The sequence below is a fragment of the Periplaneta americana genome, chromosome 5, assembly GCF_040183065.1.
Source record: "Periplaneta americana isolate PAMFEO1 chromosome 5, P.americana_PAMFEO1_priV1, whole genome shotgun sequence".
Classification (NCBI taxonomy): Eukaryota; Metazoa; Arthropoda; class Insecta; order Blattodea; family Blattidae; genus Periplaneta; species Periplaneta americana.
The window spans coordinates 185301774-185324719 of NC_091121.1; the positions used below are offsets into that span (position 1 = coordinate 185301774).

General features: G+C 34.3%; 1 protein-coding gene across 5 annotated transcripts in view; it reads right to left on the reverse strand.

The window, feature by feature from the left end:
• Positions 1 to 22946, reverse strand: part of LOC138700327 (uncharacterized) — a 327656-nt gene that overhangs the window by 43813 nt on the left and 260897 nt on the right. For 4 of the 5 annotated variants that reach the window (XM_069826876.1, XM_069826875.1, XM_069826877.1 and 1 more), the window contains exon 4: positions 984 to 1118. The exons of the other annotated variant lie outside the window; for it this stretch is intronic. In XM_069826876.1, coding sequence (XP_069682977.1) covers positions 984 to 1118 — 135 coding nt within the window. The remainder of the gene's footprint in view (positions 1 to 983; positions 1119 to 22946) is intronic. 5 annotated transcript variants of the gene reach the window in all.

Sequence of the window (22946 nt, forward strand, 5' to 3'; positions counted from 1 at the left end):
TTATTAATTTTCATGAAAAATATTCCATAACAAAAGTTTCTTTAACAATAATTTCCGATAAGTTTTATTCAATGCAAAATTTTAATAGGACCGATATTTAATGAGATAAATGAGTTTCAAAATTACAATAACAACGCCATCTAAGGCGGTGTAATGAACTAAAAAACAAATGACTTCGTCTATAAGGGGCCTTGGACAACAACAATCGAAAGCTATGAAACATAGCCTACAGAGAATGTTTCTGTGTTTTATGAAGTAATATCGGAAGCTAAATTAACCGATTTGTATAATTAATTATTAATTCACCATTGGGAAGTGTAGTTTCTCTAGATGGACATAATGCTATAATGTTATTACAGTAACTTCTGAGTGAATCGAGGACTGGTAAGATTAAAATAGCTTCTTATGCACAGAAAACTTGATAGGCTATTCTGTACATTCGTTTCCTGTATTTCCTAAAATAATTTTTATGACCGAATGAGTGTCTCTGGATCAAAATGATCATATTTTAATTTTTTTAATACAATTTAAATTAAGTAACATAATAAACGATTTATCCTTCTATCAAACACGAATGTTCCCTGGATGACATGTCCTATTTTAATTATGTAATTACTTTATATTTATTTCTAACGGGTGCAGCGGAGCGCACGGGTACGGCTAGTAAATAAATAAATAAAGTTACAACTGTAGTCATACTACTACTATTATTACTATTACTACTACTATTCTTTGATATGTAATTTTGTAGCCATATACTAACGGAAAATTTCATAGTAATTAGTCTCAAAATTGGACAGGGCTCTTATGGTCGATGGAATATAATTTTCACAAGTTTTCCGTGTTGCTTAAATTGAATTGAATATAATTACGACGTAAAATGCTATAGGCTACGCGAATGAGAAGCATATGTGAAGTATTTAAATGATGTGCATAGCAGCGATGTATATTAATTCTAGTGCATGCACACAATAATTAAATACCTAAATCTGGACAATCCAATTCCAGTGCCTCGTCACTCCCATCGGCGCATTGTGGAATGCCGTCACACGCATTATAGATGGCGATGCACTCCCCTGAGCTATGACATTCGAACTGATAGCGGCTGCAGCGACGACCTGCAACAAAGCAAATAATGCACTAAGTAAGCCGGCCTGGGTTCGATTCCCGGAGAGGTTAAAGATTTTCGTGTAAAATTTCAACCTCAGGACAAGGAGAGATGGCGGTGCACAATTTCTAATCACCAGATTGTGCACCAATATGCCTGGGCTAAATCCCAAATCTCTCCGCAGTGCATATGAAGAGAAGGCATACGTCACTGTTGATAGTGATTCGTCCGTCGGATGGGGACGTTAAGCCTGGCGGCCCCTTGGTGTTATTCGACAGGAGTATACTACGTGCCTGCACCGGGTTTCTCCTTCTCCCTCCCTCTTCATCATTATCCTCACCTATTCCCTACACTACACATACACGAACACTTACACTCATCCTAGCACACGACATTCACAATGAAAATTAAACATAACCGTAACATAAACACAAAATTTTGCGGCCAGGTTATCAAATGGGACCATTCATAATGATTCACATAAACACTGACATAAACATTGCGTTAGACGTTAACATAAAAGTCTGCAAACTCTAAAGGCTCATTCACAATGAAAATTAAACATAACGTAAGCGTTAACTTAAGAATATAAACGTTACGGTAAAATCAAGAAGTCATACCATCATTCACGATGGGAACATAAACATAACAGCAAACATACTTGGTAACCATGGAAACATAACAACGACGCCATTTCCTCATATTCTGTCGTATACTTCAGCGCTCCACGATTGTGTTCTGTTTGCAAATCACGTAAGCATAAGCATGAAAGTTTGGAGTTTGCAAACCTTCATGTTAACGTCTAACGGTAATGTTTATGTCAATGTTTATGTGAATCATTGTGAATGATCCCATTTGGTAGCCTGGGCGCAAACTTGTGTGTTTATGTTACGGTTATGTTTAATTTTCATTGTGAATGGGCCTTAAACTTTAATGCTTATGCTTACGTGATTTGCAAACAGAACACAATCGTGGAGCGCTGAAATATACGACAGAATATGAGGAAATGGCGTCGTTGTTATGTTTCCATGGTTACCAAGTATCTGCGGTTATGTTTATGTTCCCATCGTGAATGTTCTTGATTTTACCGTAACGTTTACATTTTTAAGTTAACTCTTACGTTATGTTTAATTTTCATTGTGAATGCATAGAGTGGCCCGTTGAAGTGGTGCGCAACTTGAAAATGGGTCACAGTCCTGCCATCTACCCGCAATATTACGTTAGGTTTCAGTTTTACTTTATTATGAAGGAAATATCGTGTTGGTACAGAAATTGACATCACGATTTCGACGGAGAGATGCGCATTTATTGCAGCCTGATAACGAAAAAATTCTCTTATACCGCTTGTCTGAATGCCTTCTTCACTACATTCCTTAGTCATACACTATTTGAAGTAGTAGTAGTAGTAGTAGTAGTAGTAGTAGTAGTAGTAGTAGTAGTAATGATGATAATAATAATAGTAATAATCATAATAATAATCATAATAATAAGAATAATAAGACGCTCTGAAGAACAGAGGTTCAAAACCAGGGAATGCAAATGGATTTTTGATGTGTTGGGGTAATTCCATTTTCCCCTTGCCTCATTCAGTCACAGCATGAGGGGGTGTCCAACCCTCACTAGAAAATATTCTCTAGCACAGTGGTCGGCATTTGTTGACTCGCGATTCAACCCCTTAATACACAAGCAGGGCGGAGGGAGTAAGGCATGATCTCCCTCTCCTTAGCCATCACTTGTTCACTGAACGTTAAACAGTCTAGATATCCTTCCCTCCTGCGTTCCACTTTATTTTTTTTATTTATTTTATTTTATTGCTAGTAAGTTTGAAATGAATACAAGTTAATAAATACAATGAAGGATAAACTAGCCCACTGCTGAATGAGTAAGACTCGTGCTCAGGAGGGGATTCCAATACAGACAAAAATAAAATTAAAATTGAGAGTGAATAAATTAGATTGAAAAGTGTTAAATATCTAAATCCAACTATAAATCCAATACAATTTTTTTATTTTTTTGTATTAATTTGGAGATGATTAGTGGTTAAAATAATATTAGAATAAAATTTGTTTAATAATCTGGGACCTTGACTCATGCTATGATAAAAAGCTGCATTGGTTTTACAGAGAATTCATATTTTAGCTCTGTATTTATGTATAGTACACCTTTCAAAGTTATTAAGATTTCTGTGAAAATATTTTAATAAAATAAAATAATAAATTTGTTTAATGTTGAAAACTTTTAAATGTTTAAACAACAATTCAGTTGAGTAATATTTCTGCTTTTCTTTAAACAAATTTTTAATACTTTTTCTGTAGTAAAATTAATGGATAAAGGTTGGATTTATAAGTTCCACCCCAACCTATAATACCATACATAAATATAGATTGAAATAATGCTAAATGAATTGTACGTAAACAGTTAATTTGCTGTGTATTGCGGGCTGCATTTTATATAACGTAATCTTTACCGACCGCTGGTCTAGCATAGGCCTATTTTTTTTTTTTTTTTTTTTTTTTTTTTACAATTCATTTTTATATTTCAATATGCCTGGTGAATTATTAAATAAGTATATAATAAATTTTCAATCTTAAGACATATCAACTTTGATATTTATTATATACTTATTTAATAGCATAGGCCTATTGTAATGAGAGTTTCATATATCTGATCAGTGAATTCAAATAACTGTATAAGTAACGATACTGCTACTACTACTACTACTACTACTACTACTACTATTATTACTACTACTACTACTACTGCTGCTGCTGCTGCTACTACTATTACTACTACTACTACTACTACTATTATTACTACTACTACTACTACTACTACTATTACTACTACTACTACTACTACTACTACTACTATTATTACTATTACTACTACTACTACTGCTGCTGCTGCTGCTGCTACTACTACTACTACTACTACTATTATTACTACTATTACTACTACTACTACTGCTGCTGCTGCTGCTACTACTACTACTACTATTATTACTATTACTACTACTACTACTGCTGCTGCTGCTGCTGCTACTACTACTACTACTACTATTATTACTACTACTACTACTACTACTATTATTACTATTACTACTACTACTACTGCTGCTGCTGCTGCTGCTACTACTACTACTACTACTACTATTATTACTACTATTACTACTACTACTATTATTACTACTACTACTACTACTACTATTACTACTACTATTATTACTACTACTACTACTACTACTGCTGCTGCTGCTACTACTACTACTACTACTATTATTACTACTACTACTACTACTACTACTACTACTGCTACTACTACTACTACTACTACTACTATTATTACTACTACTACTACTACTACTATTATTACTACTACTATTACTACTACTATTATTATTACTACTACTACTACTACTACTACTACTGCTGCTGCTGCTACTACTACTACTACTACTACTAGAAAACGAATGTATAATATAAAGTATAATTTATAGCGTGAAATCTAATGAATGTGTCGTATTGTAATATGAGTATATGTGCTTAGGAACGTAAACTCGCAAAATTTAAATTTCCCGTGTCATTTCCGCTGTCGGACATCAGAAGCAGCTAAGGAAAATGGCGGCGATTGGAGAACATAAAGCCTTCTGTATGCTTCATTATCATGTAGACATTTCTGTCATTAGTATTTAACGGCATTTCCGGACCAACGTCTTTGCAAATGGACTACAAACCCAGCATTCTTCAGTCTTTCCTGTTTTCTGCCTTCCTCTTTGTCCCCGCATATGATCCATATATCTTAATGTCGTCTATCATCTGATATATTTTTCTGCCCCGAACTCTTCTCCCGTTCACTATTCCTTTGAGTGCATCTCTCAGAAGACAGTTTCTTCTCAACCAGTGACCACAAGGTGATATGAATGGAATATTTGTAAATGTTACCATCGTCCTGGACAATGACTATTCACAAAAAAGTATTCACTCCTATAACATAGGCCTATGTTGTTTTCCCCCACCTAACAATTAATTCAGTAGTTCATTTATTTATTTATTTATTTATTTATTTATTTATTTATTTATTTATGCCTATAACAGGGCAAGCCCCAATTATAATAGACAGTACAGGTATTCGTTTACAAAAAATAAAAAACATAGATAACATGGAAAAAAAAAGAGATGAAACAGATACAAGTGTAAATACAAATTAAAATGGAAAATGAGAAAAGGAAAGAAAAAAAAAGAACAGACAAATAGATACTACCTAAATAAGAGATACAGATATAGATACAAAATGAAAAATACAAAATAAAATACATGAAAAATAGTTAAATATAGATATCATAGCCAAAAATGTAAAATGTAGTTATAATTGGTAAATTACAGAATAACAAATAGCAATATTATATAAAATCAACAACCTTCAGTATATTAATAAGAAAATGTTTGTATTCCATGTAAGAAATGCAGAAATCTAGATCCCATGTTTTACATATTTCATTGAAATTTGAACGCATTTTTAACACTGGTGAATTTTTATGTGCTGAAGTGTTTGGTTTTTTATAATATAACAATTGACGATTTCTTAAATGTGATGTTCTAGCGTTAAGCTGGATTTGTGATAATATTTCGCTGTTATCCAGCAGACCGTTGAATATTTTATACAATAAAAGTTGCTCAGCAAGTAATCTACGACTGGCAACAGACATTAAATTAAATTCAGCAAGCAGATTGTTGTACGAAATTTTGTTATGAAGGGCTGAACAATGATATCTTCTAAAATACAGATATCTAGAGAATCGTTTTTGAATTTTTTCAATTTGATTACGATGTGATTTGCAAGTGGGTGACCAAATTACAGAGGCATATTCCAATTTAGCGCGAACATGACAATTAAAAAGAAGTGTCAAAGTCGAAGTGTTCTGTAAAGTTTTTGAATTTCTAATAATAAAACCCAGATTTTTGAAAGCATTATTTGTTATATTAAATATGTGATTATGAAAAGTCAAATTATAATTAATAGTTACGCCGAGATCTTTTACACAATATATTCGTTGTAATGGTTCACCGTTCAATGTATAATTACCTCTTAAATAAGATGTAGTCTTTGTATAAGTCATATAACAGCATTTTTTGTATTAAAGTTTAACCCATTATTTAAAAGCCATTGATAAATATTGTTGATATCAATTTGTAGTAATTCTAGATCGGACGTGTTTTGTATTGATTTGAATATATTTAGATCATCAGCATAAAGTAAAGTAAACATTTTGAATATTTAATTACTTTAGGCAAATCATTAATATAAATCAAGAATAATAGTGGGCCAAGATTTGAGCCTTGAGGTACTCCAGAATCAGCAGTGTAAATATATGACTCGCATTGATGGTATTTAACATATTGCTGTCTATTTATTAAATATGATGTCATTAATTTTAACATTTGTTGTGAGAAACCATAATTATTTAATTTAGACAAGAGAAGATTGTGATTAATCTTGTCAAATGCTTTAGTCATGTCAGTATAGATAGTATCAACTTGCAATTTACAGTCTAAACTACGAGGCGTGTTCTTAAAGTAAGTTCCAAAAGGGTGTAGAAAGTAAACGGAAAAATATTTACAAACCATTTTTGTAGCATTGTATTCCCCACACTTCAATTACTTCTCACCATAATCTCCACCATTATTGAGGCATTTATCGAGTCGTGACACAAGTCTTTCTATCCCCTCATTGTAGAATTCACCCGCCTGCGAACCACTCCGCAACATTTGTGGAAAATTCAAGGAAAGCGAAGAAATTGTGAACCTCCTGTCCTCATGAATTTTTTCATCGACAGCACGCACCAAATCGTCATTGATCAAAGATGGCCGACCGGTATGCTGCTCGTCATGCACAGAGATGCGGCCCTCGTTGAACTTCCTAACCCATCTCCTGACCATTCCATCACTAATGGCATCATCACCATACATCTCACAAAGTTGATGACGAATGTCAGCTGGTTTGATGTTTCTCGCATTCAAAAAACGGATAACAGACCGCATCTCACAGTCGGCGGGGTGCTCGATCACTTTAAACATTTCAACTGATCACAACTAACCACACACACGGACTGAAGCTCTGAAACTGCATGCACAGCTTGCCTGAGGACTGAAGAAGAAAACACGCATGCGCAAAATAACGATTGCAGCGATGCGACAGCTATAATTGAAAATGGAACTTACTTTAAGAACACGCCTCGTATTTGATACAAACTGCACAAAGTTGGTTAAATTTGTTACAGTAGATCTACCCGTAACAAAACCGTGGCCGATATAGTACGCTCATCATATGCTTATTATCTTAAATTTGTATTTTTTGTACTATGGTCCTTTTTTTTTTAAACCTTTCAATTGATCAATTCTATTCTACAATGGAATCGAGTTGCAAGTTGGTTTAATAAAATTCTGTTACGTGACAATATAAATGAGGAAAAAAAATCTATTACGTTTGAAACTCAGTAGGTTTTCCATTTAGTTTGAAGGCAATGAAGCAGAATAAAAATGGGGCAGGTCGAGAAAAGCTGCTTGTCATTGTGTATTGTTGTAAGCAATTCGCTACGTGACTCATCTTCCTGAGTCCTCAGCTGTCCTTACTGCTACAGTTGAATGGTGTGATGCATCAAGGAACGTATCTAACAGTTCATTGCAGAACAGAGACATGCCAGCTATTTTCACTTCATTAAATATTTTACCACAAAACTCTGAACATGTAAGCAGATTGATTTTATGGTGTTATTTCTGGTTTTAAACAATACATAAATGATTCAGGATGTAACTTTTAGTAAATTAAAATGCGCAGTCATAAGATGCGATCCAGCAGGCAGTGGCTGCATACGCATATATAGTGAGGGTCACGTTAATGTAGTTCCTAAGGGTGCTATTCATAGACATTTCGCTAGCCCGGGCTACGAGCGTGCTAAACTATCGACTGGTTACTTGTACAGGATTCATATCATATCACATCGCTAACACTGGTTTATGAATACGAAAAACGTTAGTTCGCTGATCATCCACCGGAAGCCCGCGCTAAGAATGTCTATGAATACAAGTATAATTTGGCCGTCTCTTCAGTGTTGCCAACTAAAACCATTTATCACCAAAGAGGGAAAAATCACAATGCTGCGTACTGATATAATAATAATAATAATAATAATAATAATAATAATAATAATAATAATAATAATAATATAGTAATTAACAATAACAATGTCTTGACCACCTCTGTGGTGTAGGGGTCAGCTTGGCCCGGGTTCGATTCCCGGTCGGGTTGAATTTCCTGGTTGAGGGTTTTCAGGGTTTTTCCTCAACCGTAAGGCAAATGCCAGGAAATTCGGACCACAACATCCCTGAAAATCACCGGCCTCATTCATCACCGAAATCATATTCATAACAAATCAGTAATACATATACAGTCGCCATCTAGTTCACAACAATAGAACCAGTCTCAACAATAATACACAGGCCTTCGGATTTCACCCAAAGATTAACTCGCGATATGACTAAAGATGTTAAAGCGAGTATAAATAACAGCGAGGGGGAAAAAAAACAATGTCTTCCTTATTTATCACAATACATCTCAGCCTTATGTTGCGAGGTGTTTTCTAAATGGTTCAATAAATTATGAAATAGTATATTTTCCTTCTGGACTTCTCGCATATTATGTTGGTAATTAGGATTAGTATTATCTAGTATTAACATTTATTTTGTCTGGTAACATGAAATTCATTGTTTTAACTAAACAGTTTAGGATTCACGAGACCTAATCTAAAAATGTAATTTGATCACGTGAAATGATTAGTACGAATTCCGAAGACAAACATCACTTTAAAATGTACAGCTTACTTAAAAACCCACAAGCATTTTCTTTCTTGGGGAAGTCGCTACCATGCTATTTCCTCTCTTGGACATTTTAATATAATGTAAACACGAAAGAATTTCATTAAAATGTCAAACATATTTACGTGCATGTTTCATACGAAGTAGGTCTATAAGCTATTTCTTATTTAATTATACTTACCTGAATATAGAGTTGAAATGGAATCACAGAACTGAATTGTGTATTGATATTAATATTAATACCGGTATTACTAATTAACTATTAATTCACAAGCCTAGGTACTTGCATTTTCATCAGTTTACTTCACTGCAAACCGAAGTTATTTCTTCCAACATAACAGGAAATACCTTACTATAATAATACCGGACAGCTGTATACTAGCAGCATTGGCGTGAGTGCGAAATATCGCGGACCTGACATCTAGCGGAGCGGGATGGAATTACGTTCACATATACAAATATTAACGTAGCGGGATTCGGACTGTTGTTTAAAATGTGAGTTACTAATGTGGAATAATATATTAAACACTTAAGAAATGTTGACTAGTATTTAATGTAACATTATTATCTTATATCAAAGCTGTATATTATGATAAATATTGCATACTTCATATTACTTTCCGTAATTAATTGTTACATATTTTTTCTTTGCTTTAGTGAGACAAAATCAATTCTGACATTAAGAATGAATTTACAATAATGCTTTATATACCCATTGCTGACAACTGCAAAGATAAAATTGATAGTAATCTGATGCTTGTAATAATTAGTAAAGGCATGTGGACAACAATAAAACTTAATTTGATAAAACCTTAAACTTTCCAATACATGTTAACTTCTATTAATTTATTAGGTCTAAATAAAAAAGCTAATCTGTATTTTTCTACCAACACAAAGACGAAGGAATTAGGTCTACTAAAGAATGTTGTTGACTCACGTTTTATGATCCCTCGGAAATCGAAAGTACGATTTGGAGTAAATTGTAATGCTGTAATTTTGTAGCAATTATAAACAGCACATATACACCCTGACATTTTAACACAGCACTAATTAATAATACTATTAACTAGCCCAGCAACAATATACATTGCAGTTGATTACAGCTTGTTTCGCGAGTATCATCACACCGGCCGCCTAGGTAGCAGCACCAGCGTCGTTCGCACGTAAAACTGCTAGCTGTCCGATATTATTATAGTAAGGTATTTGATAACAGTTAGGAAATAACTGCCAGTTGTAGTATTTGTCAGTACCCGAAATTCGAAACGAAGTTGGTATAAGAAAATTCAACCTGAGAGCTAGAAAATCACTACAATCCACTAGCATATGTAGTAATAGTGGGAAAATGGTTAGGTTTCACCCTTAGAGTATGAAGTAAGCTGACCCGGACTATACACATTACTACTATTGCTACTACCTGACGGCGAAAATTGTGACTAAAATTATGATGACAGTCGAAAAGGAAGGGAGTAGAACAATATTGTGCTCGGATGGTAGAGTCCTCAACAATATTACTTCACCACTAACCGAATATTCCTCATTTCGGAAGCGTAATTCGGTTTAAATGCATAAATCACTGAATCTCGCACAATCCCAAAGGGATATTAGCCTGGATGGAATTACCATTGTTTACATATTGTTGACCGCACCATCAATACCAGGATAATATTTTGACGTAGCCTTGCAGCTGCCGCCATCCTCCGGTAAGGCAACTGTTCGAACGACCTCATAAAACATCTCATTCTTTATTTTTAGATAAAGAGACGTGTTTGTGGGCTTGTCCTGCTCCTTGCTGAAGGGTACAATGACTTTGGTCGCTGTATAATTACAATGTTGGAAGTACAACATAATTACAATAACGTTGTCTCAGGAGACGAAGAGGAAGAGAGCTTGATGGAAGAGACTGAGAACATCTTTTATTTATCTATTTTTTTTTTCAGTCTCCCATCTCTCTCTGTTCATAACGGTACATTGTGAGGAAGACTGTGAGTTGTGTTTTATCTTCAAGTCAAGGTCAAACATGACTCTTCTCGTCCCACGAGGCCATCTTGTAGTGCATTCGGTCATACGATAAAGTTCGGGTGACTGATTTTGTTTTATTTCATTTTGTAGGTTAGTATACGATTTTCTTCAATAATTTGGTTCCCAGAAGTAATACGGGAAGCTGTTTCGGTACAGTTACAGAAATGGTGATTGATCAGTGCTAGTTTGAGAGTTTAATGAAGTGTCATAAAGCCATATACTCCAAGCAAACTATACGAAAAAATTGCCATCGTAATCTTCCTTAATTTTCTTTACAATGTTCGTAATTATCGTCACCACAATCGTCTTAATATCCTTTTTCATTTTCACCTTCTTATTAATTTTTATATTTCCGTCCTTTGTTGTCATTATTTTATTCTTCAGCGTAATTTTCTCCTCCTTTTCCTCCCCCTTACAATAATAATAATAATAATAATAATAATAATAATAATAATAATAATAATAAATAATAATAATAATTTATTATTATTAATTATTAATATTTGTGTGCTGAACAACAGCCAGAGGCCAATTATAGTTCAGCACAATACACAAACAGAAGATACAAAGGTGCAAAACAAAATAAATAATATCTTAAATAACAAAAACATACATGAATACAATTGAGTACAAACAGTAAAAACTAATAATCAAAACGAAACTAAACCTTAAAAGGGTCTAAATTGTGCCCATGCAAATTGGCATATTTTATGCATCTACAGACTGGAGAAAGTGATTTTGAATTTCGGTTATAAAAATTTTTTGAAATCTTAAACCTTTTGTAGGAATACGAAGGCTGATATTGTTTATGATAGACTCACAATCAATATCACCCTTGATAACTTTGCAAAAAAATTGATAATCAAGATTTAGACGTCTAGCATAAAGGCTACAACAGTTAAAATATTTACAGGTAATATCATAGTTAAAGTCAGTGGAATTGGGTATATATCGAAAAGCACATAAGGAAATAAATTTTCTTTGAATATTTTCCAATTTAACCGAATCGGTTGAAGTAATGGAATTCCAGGCTACAGATGCATATTCAAGTTTAGAGCGAACCAAAGTAAAGTATAGAATTAATAGTGACTAAGGAGTAGAAAAAGAATAGGTTATAGACCTTATTAAACCAAGCATTCTTATTGAATGATTATAAATATATTGAACATGATCGTGAAAGTATAATTTAGAATCGAGTAATACACCAAGATCGTTTATAGAATTTTTCCTAATAATACAGGCGTTATTAAGAGAATAATTAAATTTTATGGAAGTAGTTTTTCGAGAGTACGAAGTGACAAAAGTTTTTGTTTCATTAATTTTCATTCCATTAATGTCAGACCAAAGTTCAATGGAGTTAATATAATTTTGAAGAGTTTGGCAATCGGCAGAACTATTTATTGAGCGAAAGATTTTGAGATCATCAGCAAATAACAGGTAGTTTGAACTTATTCTTTTACATATGTCATCAATAAATAATAAAAATAATAGAGGACCCAATGTATAATAATAGTAATAAATAATAATAATAAATAATAATAATAATAAATAATAATAATAATAATAATAATAATAATAATAATAAATAATAATAATAAATAATAATAATAATAAATAATAAATAATAATAATAATAATAATAAATGATAATAAATAATAATAATAATAAATAATAATAATAATAATAAATAATAATAATAATAATAATAAATAATAATATTAATCATAATAATAATAATAATAATAAATAATAATAATAAATAATAAATAATAATAAATAATAATAATAATAAATAATAATAATAATAATAATAAATAATAATAATAAATAATAATAATAACAACAATAACACTAATGTCCCCTCTCACCACTTTCATTCAACATATACATTAACTCCATCATCAGACATTGGCGACTAACAATTCATGGAAACATCCCGCTCTTCCGAAATTGTACTCTAGCGGTCTTACTAATAAAAACTCTATACTATACAGACGTTTAACTGTCTTATACAATGAGTAGCTCGTTTATAAGTCGTGTGTAAATTCCTTACTAATCATCACTACATACGTCATGTATAACAGTATAACTGTTACACAGCTACGTCATAGTTTCGTCATTACTTCGTTACGAAAGGTAATAGAATATCTGAGGTTCTCTATTGCATCCGGTAGAGCGCTCTAGTGTGGCGTATTAAATATAATCGATAGTACAACTGGCTCTAATCGATTACCACACTGCATTTTGGTCAAAGAGTACAAGCTACAGCAATTAGCCTATTATTCTAATAATTCTGTGATCTTTGGTTTGTTCTTCTGTGGTTACAAGGTAACCATCATTATAAAATGACAGTCGATACGAACAGCTGTTAGAGGGGCGGCCATTTTTTCCTTATATACAACGCTTAAACAAGGGGTTTCGTGTATATAACTACTGCAAAGCAATTCCCATTGTATAGTTACAGCCTGTTTATACGTCCATAGCTTATTCACGGTTTATTAGTAACGTTTTTTGTCTCAACTCTGCATAAGTCTCGTATAAAAACTATACACGATTTATTAGTAAGATTGTAGATACATTATTATATGCAGACGATCAGGTTCTTTTTGATACAAATGAAGACGAGCTGCAATACCCAATACATCACCTGAATATAATAGCACAAAATTTCAATATGAAAATTTCCCCAAACAAAACAAAAATTATGGTGTTCCAAGGTAAACAGCCAGTTGGGAGTAAAATTTGCATTGGAACCCATACGTTAGAACAGGTAAACTCATTTAAATATTTAGGTTATAATTTGACATATTTATCTGTTACTGATATATCTGAAAATATTCAACATTTTAATGGAGCCTTAAGAACCATCAACCAGATTTTCACAACCACGAAAACCCAAAAACATACCAGGTTAAAAGCATATAAAGTTCTAGCAAGACCTGTCCTCATGTATGGTAGTGAGGCCTGGACTGTCCGAAACTCAGATGTTCAACGCCTAACAACTGTGGAAATGAGATTTCTAAGGAGGACTACCGGCTACAGCTTGCTTGACCACAAAAGGAATGAACTAATTACAAAAGAGTTGAAAATTACACCTATTTATGAACATCTCAACCACTATAGACAAAAATGGCTTAACCATGTCAATAGAATGGACCGTTCCAGACTCCCAAGACAAATTCTCCGCTATATACCACGTGGAAGACGATCTTTGGGACGCCCCCTGAAAAGATGGACGGAGACCGTAACAGGCCACTAGGCCTAATACCTGCAAGGACGATGATGATGATAATAATAATAATAATAATAATGATAATAATAATAATATAAATAACAGTAGACCTGCAAGGACGATGATAATAATAATACTAGTAGATTTATAATCAGTGCCGGATAGGCAGTTGCCTAGGGCGGCAATTTCCAGGAGGGCGGCATTTTTCTCTTTTTCTCTTCTTGTTTTATTTATTTATTTATTTATTTATTTATTTCATTTTGCAGTGAAAATTTGTTTTTAAAACTTGTATTTAAATCGTTTCACAAGTTTGTTCTTGAACACCTTGTGGATGTTGGATACTGTTTTCTTATTTCATTGTCGTGGTCGTGGCGAGAGTAAAAGGAAAGTGTGCAGCTGTATAGTTATATAGTAATGCCGGTATCATGTTATTACCACAGTCTAATATAAACAGTCACGAAGCTCAATACTAATCCCCATTTCAGTTTGGTTGATAGGCTTTCCCCTCTACTCACACTCCTTACCATCAGTGAAGGGGAAGATGCTACTGTCTATCTCACAAATGTTCGAGTAATTGACTTTCTACATAGTGACAAATTTTATTTCTGAAAATGTTTACCGGTACTCTATATTTCGAAAGTCCATACTAAGCGTTTATATTGAATTTTATTGCTGTTTATATCAACTGGTACATTAAAAAGCTACTGGCAACAAAAGATAAATGTTTTCTCCACCGCTAGTCGCTATTATAAGCATACACAATGGGACAATCTGCGCTGTGTCGCTCCCCCTGACTTCATAATACAAACTGACATTCCTAAATGTAATTATTAGTTGAAAATATTGTAAGAACTAAACAAAAATATACTCTAACATGTAATTTTCAAACATCTGTAACACTAATTTATAGCCACACTTATGTACTTTATTTAATATTTTATTTGCTAGTGTGTATAGCTTGGGGGGTGCAGGTATAAGAGGTAACAGCTACCAGTCTGTCACTGACGGACTCAGGGCAAGTAGAAGGGGAAAGAAATGCCTTCGCAGCCTCTCAACTTGTATGAAATGTCGTTTAGTAAATATGCATCCATAGATAGTTGCTCACCACTAGGATCGCTAATATCGCCTCATTACAGACAATGATAAATAGTACCAACACAGTCTATTGTTCCTAGCACCCTCACAACTCAAGCTTCGTGACTGTATATACTAGACTGTGATGGTATACTCGTATTATCAACTGCTTGTATAAGCAAGAATGCATTGTTGAAAATCAGATTGGATGTGTGTTTATTGTATTATCGCTATGAATAGTAACCTGAACTCTGTTACATTTCCAATATAATATATCGTCACCAATACTATTTTAATCACTTCCAGCATGTGCACTATATATAATTCGATAGATTTATTCTGCAAAGCATTGGAGTTTATTTTTCAATTTACTTCATACTACCTATTGAAGTAAGAAATACTCGTAATAATTATACCACCAATGCTTAAAAATAAACCACAGCTTGGCTTTCACAAATCAGTCTTGTTTCAACAATGAATAAGATTAAATATATTATTTCTTTGCATCGATTCTGATGTACTTCTTCAGATAGACTTGATGACATAATCATTGCTTTCTCTGTGAAGAAAGTGCGAAGGAAATCTTTATAATTCACAAGTAAGATGCATGTAGTTTGATTCCAGTAATTTATTGTTTTCTGCAATGTAACATTTCATTTAAAACTAATTTAAACTAAACTTGACCTATATATTATTTTAATGTGCCGAAGTACATATGATATTTCCATGCAGATATTCTGCGTCATCATACGATGGAACGGAGAAAAATTTTCTCTGGCGCCGGGATTTGAACCCGGGTTTTCAGCTCTACGTGCTGATGCTTTATCCACTAAGCCACACCGGATACCCACCCCGGCGTCGGACAGAATTGTCTCAGATTACGTTCCAACTCTTGAGTTCCCTCTAGTGGCCGCCCTCTGCACTACGTCATAGATGTCTATGAACGTAGAACTGAAGTCCACACATGTGCTGAGGTGCACTCGTTATGAGTGACTAGTTGGCAGGGATCCGACGGAATAAGCACCGGAGAGAATTTTTCTCCGTTCCATTACTCTTTCATCGTATGATGACGCAGAATATCTGTATGGAAATATCATATGTACTTCGTTACATTAAATAATATATATATGATATGCGTAAATCACTTCGTGATTTAAGACGGCGCCTATTCCGTCGGATCCCGGCCAACTAGTCACTCATAACGAGTGCACCTCAGCACATGTGTGGACTTCAGTTTTACGTTCATAGACATCTATGACGTAGTGCAGAGGGCGGCTACTAGAGGGAACCCAAGAGTTGGAACTTAATCTGAGACGATTCTTCCGACGCCGGGGTGGGTATCCAGTGTGGCTTAGTGGATAAAGCATCAGCACGTAAAGCTGAAAACCCGGGTTCAAATCCCGGTGCCGGAGAGAATTTTTCTCCGTTCCATTACTCTTTCATCATATAAACATGACCTGAATAATAGCTGCTCTTAAACTGTTTGTGGGAGTTGAAGGGTGGCGGAAAATTTTAGCACTGCATAGGGGCGAAACTATACCTAAATCCGGCCCTGTTTATAATATCATCGTCCGCCGTTACCGTTTGGTCTAAAGCGTCATTTCTTGAATTACCGATTTGTATTTGTAAATTTAATATTCATTGTAATTATAATTGTAATTGTATTCTTGATATTTTAGTTGTAATACCCTCGCCAATACAATGAATGTTAAAATTCTGTAACTTAAATACAGTACTAAGAAAACAAAGAAAATTTTATTCCGTTGTCCCCGCAAAAAAGGAAATAATCCTTCATTAATAGCTAATTCTTAAAATTTGTCCAAAATATAATTACTATTTCAATAATATGTGATTTAACACAACTCTGCTTTCATGTAAATATTGTGTGTCTCACTCTCCCTATAGACGGTCCTGCTGCCTGGCACCTTAAATCTGGATTTTATCGTTAGGTATAGAACTCTACAATAGTATTTCTTCTGGTCAGGTTGGTAACCTCTTTATAGGAAAATTCTTAGTTTTGATCTTCCACATCCGAAACAGATCGTCGGGTCCAGTCTTTGTTGGTAATTTATTATTATTATTATTATTATTATTATTATTATTATTATTACTACTACTGCTTACTTACTGGCTTTTAAGGAACCCGGAGGTTCATTGCCGCCCTCACATAAGCCCGTCATTCGTCCCTATCCTGAGCATGACCAATCCATTCTCTATCATCATATCCCACCTCCCTCAAATCCATTTTAATATTATCCTCCCATCTACGTCTCGGCCTCCCCAAAGGTCTTTTTCCCTCCAGCCTCCCAACTAACACTCTATATGCATTTCTGGATTCGCCCATACGTGCTACATGCCTGCCCATCTCAAACGTCTGGATTTAATGTTCCTAATTATGTCAGGTGAAGAATAAAATGCGTGCAGTTCTGCGTTGTGTAACTTTCTCCATTCTCCTGTAACTTCATCTCTCTGAGCCCCAAATATTTTCCTAAGCACCTTATTCTCAAACACCCTTAACCTATGTTCCTCTTCCAAGGTGAGAGTCCAAGTTTCACAACCATACAGAACAACCGGTAATACAACTGTTTTATAAATTCTAACTTTTAGATTTTTTGACAGCAGACTGGATGATAAAAGCTTCGCAACCGAATAATAACAGGCATTTCCCATATTTATTCAGTGTTTAATTTCCTCCCGAGTATAATTTATATTTGTTATTGTTGCTCCCAGGTATTTGAATTTTTCCACCTCTTCAAAAGATAAATTTCCAAATTTTTTATTTCCATTTCGTACAATATTCTCGTCACGAGACATAATCATATACTTTGTCTTTTCGTGATTTACTTCCAAACTTATCTCTTTACTTGCAAGTAAAATTACCGTGTTTTCCCTAATCGTTTGTGGATTTTCTCCTAACATATTCACGTCATCCGCATAGACAAGCAGCTGATGTAACCCGTTCAATTCCAAACCATCTCTATTATCCTGAACTTTCGTAATGGCATATTCTAGAGCAAAGTTAAAAAGTAAAGGTGATAGTGCATCTCCTTGCTTTAGCCCACAGTGAATTGGAAACGCATCTGACAGAAACTGACCTATACGAACTCTGCTGTACGTTTCACTGATATACATTCTAATTAATCGAACTAGTTTCTTGGGAATACCAAATTCAATAAGAATATCATATAAAACTTCTCTCTTAACCGAGTCATATGCCTTTTTGAAATTTATGAATAACTATGTACTGTGCCCTTATACTCCCATTTTTTCTCCATTATCTGTCGAATACAAAATATCTTATAATTAGCGGATCTATTACGCGTAAAACCTCACTGATGATCTCCAATAATTTTATCTACGTATGGAGTTAATCTTCTCAAAAGAATATTGGACAAAATTTTGTACGACGTCAACAAAAGTGATATTCCTCGAAAGTTACTACAGTCAGTCTTGTCCCCCTTCTTAAAGATAGGTACAATTATGAACTCCTTCCATTGTTCTGGTACAATTTCCTTTTCCCAAACTGCAAGTACAAGTTCATAAATTTCGCTAGATAATACGCTTCCACCCTCTTGTATTAATTCTGCTGGAAATTGATCGATACCTGGAGACTTGTAATTTTTCAGACTTTCTATCGCAATTTCGACTTCTGAAAATGTTATAATTATTATTATTATTATTATTATTATTATTATTACTACTACTACTACTACTACTACTACTACTACTACTGAACTTCTTTGGTTAGATTTTTTACTTATAGCAGACATTTACACATAGTTCGACAATCGTGTTACGTAATATATGGCGTAAGACAACACAAGACCTACAGAAGTCATTCGTAAACCTCTACTTCTATGCCGAGAATGAAACAAGAGTCAGTTGACTCTGACGCTCATTAAATATCGTCGCTTCATTATGAGTTACCATTTCTTCTAGCATTATTCTTCTCCCACTATTTCTATTCTCTTTCTTCATAGTTCTTTGTATTCTTTTTCGAGGATTTGCTATAGGCCTACTCGTACTGAGGTTAGGGATTTTTAATACGAACAATGAGAACTTTTTATTTAAAATTGTGTTCGATAATTGCTTTCTCATTCAGTACTGTTCACAAACAAAGACTAAGCAAACACTCGCCACATAATTGTGTTATGAATGTATACAGTAACAATAAATTGCTTTTGCTAACAATCGCAGGAGCGCAATGTGATGTACTATCGATTTAAAACTCGATTTAAAGCATTCATTATTGAACCGCGAAGGCAGTGGCATATCCCAGCATACCTCTCCGGCATAGAAGCAATGCCTTTCCCTAATTGGTGCTTGTCGCAAGCCTGAAGTATGTAGGAAGGCACGTACGGCTTCAAATATCGTTCAGAAATATCCGGCATGGACAGTTAAATAGATCAGATGACGTTCAGAAGCTTTCGCGGTTTGAACGAGGAATTTCACGTATCACAGTCATTCATTTTGTATCTTCTTTTTATCGTTGCTTGATATTATTATTATTATTATTATTATTATTATTATTATTATTATTAAGGGTACAGTACATCAGTTATTCATAGACTTAAAAAAGGCGTATGACTCGGTTAAGAGATAAGTTTTATATAATATTCTTATTGAATTTGGTATTCCCAAGAAACTAGTTCAATTAATATGTGTATTTTAGTGAAACTTAAGCAGAGTCCGTATAGGCCAGTTTCTCTCAGATGCGTTTCCAATTCACTGCGAGCTAAAGCAAGGAGATGCACTATCACCTTTACTTTTTAACTTCGCTCTAGAGTATGCCATTAGGAAAGTCCAGGATAACAGGGTTTGGAATTGAACGGGTTACATCAGCTGCTTGTCTATGCGGATGACGTGAATATGTTAGGAGGAAATCCACAAACGATTAGGGAAAACGCGGAAATTTTACTTGAAGCAAGTAAAGAGATAGGGTTGGAAGTAAATCCCGAAAAGACTAAGTATATGATTATGTCTCGTGATCAGAATATTGTACGAAATGGAACTATAAAAGTTGGAGATTTATACTTGGAAGAGGTGGAAAAATTCAAATATCTTGGAGCAACAATAACAAATATAAATGACACTCGGGAGGAAATTAAACACAGAATAAATATGGGAAATGCCTGTTATTATTCGGTTGAGAAGTTTTTGTCATCTAGTCTGCTGTCAAAAAATCTGAAAGTTAGAATTTATAAAACAGTTATATTACCGGTTGTTCTGTATGGCTGTGAAACTTGGACTCTCACTTTGAGAGAGGAACAGAGATTAAGGGTTATTGAGAATAAGGTTCTTAGGAAAATATTTGGGGCTAAAAGGGATGACGTTACAGGAGAATGGAGAAAGTTACACAACACAGAACTGCACGCATTGTATCCTTCACCTGACATAATTAGGAACATTAAATCCAGACGTTTGAGATGGGCAGGGCATGTAGCACGTATGGGCGAATCCAGAAATGCATATAGAGTGTTATTTTGGAGGCCAGAGGGGAAAATACCTTTGAGGAGGCCGAGACGTAGATGGAAAGATAATATTAAAATGGATTTGAGGGAGGTGGGATATGATGATAGACACTGGATTAATCTTGCTCAGGATAGGGACCTATGGCGGGCTTACGTGAGGGCGGCAATGAACCTTCGGGTTCCTTAAAAGCCATTTGTAATTAAGTATTATTATTATTATTATTATTATTATTATTATTATTATTATAAGTGTTTGGTGTGAACTATAAGTCGTAACATCAGCTGCTGCCAAGAAGTCAGAAGGGGGATCAATATTTGTATCCTTGTGTCGTGTTGTGCACCTCTCTATTGATCTCACGGTATGACAAATGTCTCAATTCTAGTGGGGATATGTTGAAAAATAGCGCAAGAATTGCTGTGTCTGTTCCAATAAATCTTTCCATGAAATTGTGCTTTTTTCTGTAAACGGCCCCAGGGAAAATCACTTTCTGGACGGAATTTGTATAAGCTCTTCTTTTGACATTATTAACATGGTGGAAGAAAAAAATTAACTTTTTTATCTGCCACCCCCCCCCCCATCAGAATATTTTGCTCGTGAGCTTAAACCCGTGCAGACAGAAGCGTTTCCCACGGAAATAATGCTTGCCCCATTAGACATTTGGGGCAAATTGCAAGATAGAACATTGCTTCCTATCTTATTTATGCTTGTTTTGATGTGGTCTATTATTATGCCCTGGTCTTCGAAGACGACATTTAGCATTCACTCTGTATAATATGATTATGTTTGAGCATGTTTTCTTCCAAAACAAGACTAACATTATTTAAAACAGGTATGCTCATTCTCTGACTCCCGATTACGTTCTGTAACCACAACCTTCGAATGTAGAGCGTGCTGTTCCTTGTTCGAAGCTCGACGGATGATTGCAGAAGGCAGTTCAAGTACTTAGTAAGGTACGAACAGTGCGGGACAATGACAGAGTCAAAACCTTTAGTAAGCAAACGATCATTCCGTACAGTGTGGGAGGAAGACTATTTTTGTTGTGAAAGCGTAAAGTGTTTACTATGTTGTAAGGCATTGTCAGGAATACTACTGAGCAACATAAAACATTATAGGCTCTGCCATCCAGAACATGCCGAAGTGACAGGGAAGCTGTTTTCTGTAATATGTATTCATATATCAACATTATTATTATTATTATTATTATTATTATTATTATTATTATTATTACTATTAGTACAATTATTGTTATTGTGGTGATTTTATTTCAACAGAAATACATGTTATGATAAAATAATTTTTCAGGGGTGCAACGTGCACTACAGTTTCAAGAATTGAAAGCATTTCATGATACGCCAAACATTGAAGAGAGTCGAACAATTCAGAGTGTACGTTTAGGAGCAAGTTGTGTAGTATGTTGGGAATTAGCTAAGGCACTAAAAACCCTTGTGAACTTGTAAAGAAATCTATGGTGCCTGAACAAAATATAGTTAATTACATCTCACTACTGGAACAGCTCAAATATGAATTCACAGAACATAGATTTAATGATTTTAGACGTATGGAAAGTGATATTAATCTTTTTGTTAATCCTTTCACAGTAAATTTAGTACAATCCGTGAGTGCAGTTCCAAGACGAGTTAATTGATTTACAAAGTCACGTAGAATTCAGAACTAAATGCGGAGAATATGACTTGCCAAGCATAGAAATATTCAAAAATGAACAAAACGCAATATCCCAAGATGAGCTTATTCGCTGTCACCCTAAATATGTGTGGAAACAATTATTTTCGAGAATGAAGGTTGCTAAATCCAAAATTCCAAACATAGATTCCGATTAACAGATGAGAATCTTTTGTGCATTGCAGTAAATTCGTTGGAAATAGATTTCCAATTACTTGCAGAAAAGAATAGGCCTACACATGTTGAATGTGGAATATGAAAATAACATTATCTATGATATAATAGTATCATAACTGTATAAAATATAATAAATAATGTAATAACTGAATATTTCCTTTTTCAAATTCAGTTTATTCTCCGTATTTGTAAGACAGTGAGAGCGATGCCACGGGCGGTGCTGCAATGTAGTTGCGGAGCCCAGTCCGTACACAGTGTGTGTTATGCAGTGCAGCATCATCCGTGTAATCGGCGCTTTCACAATTTTGAGCA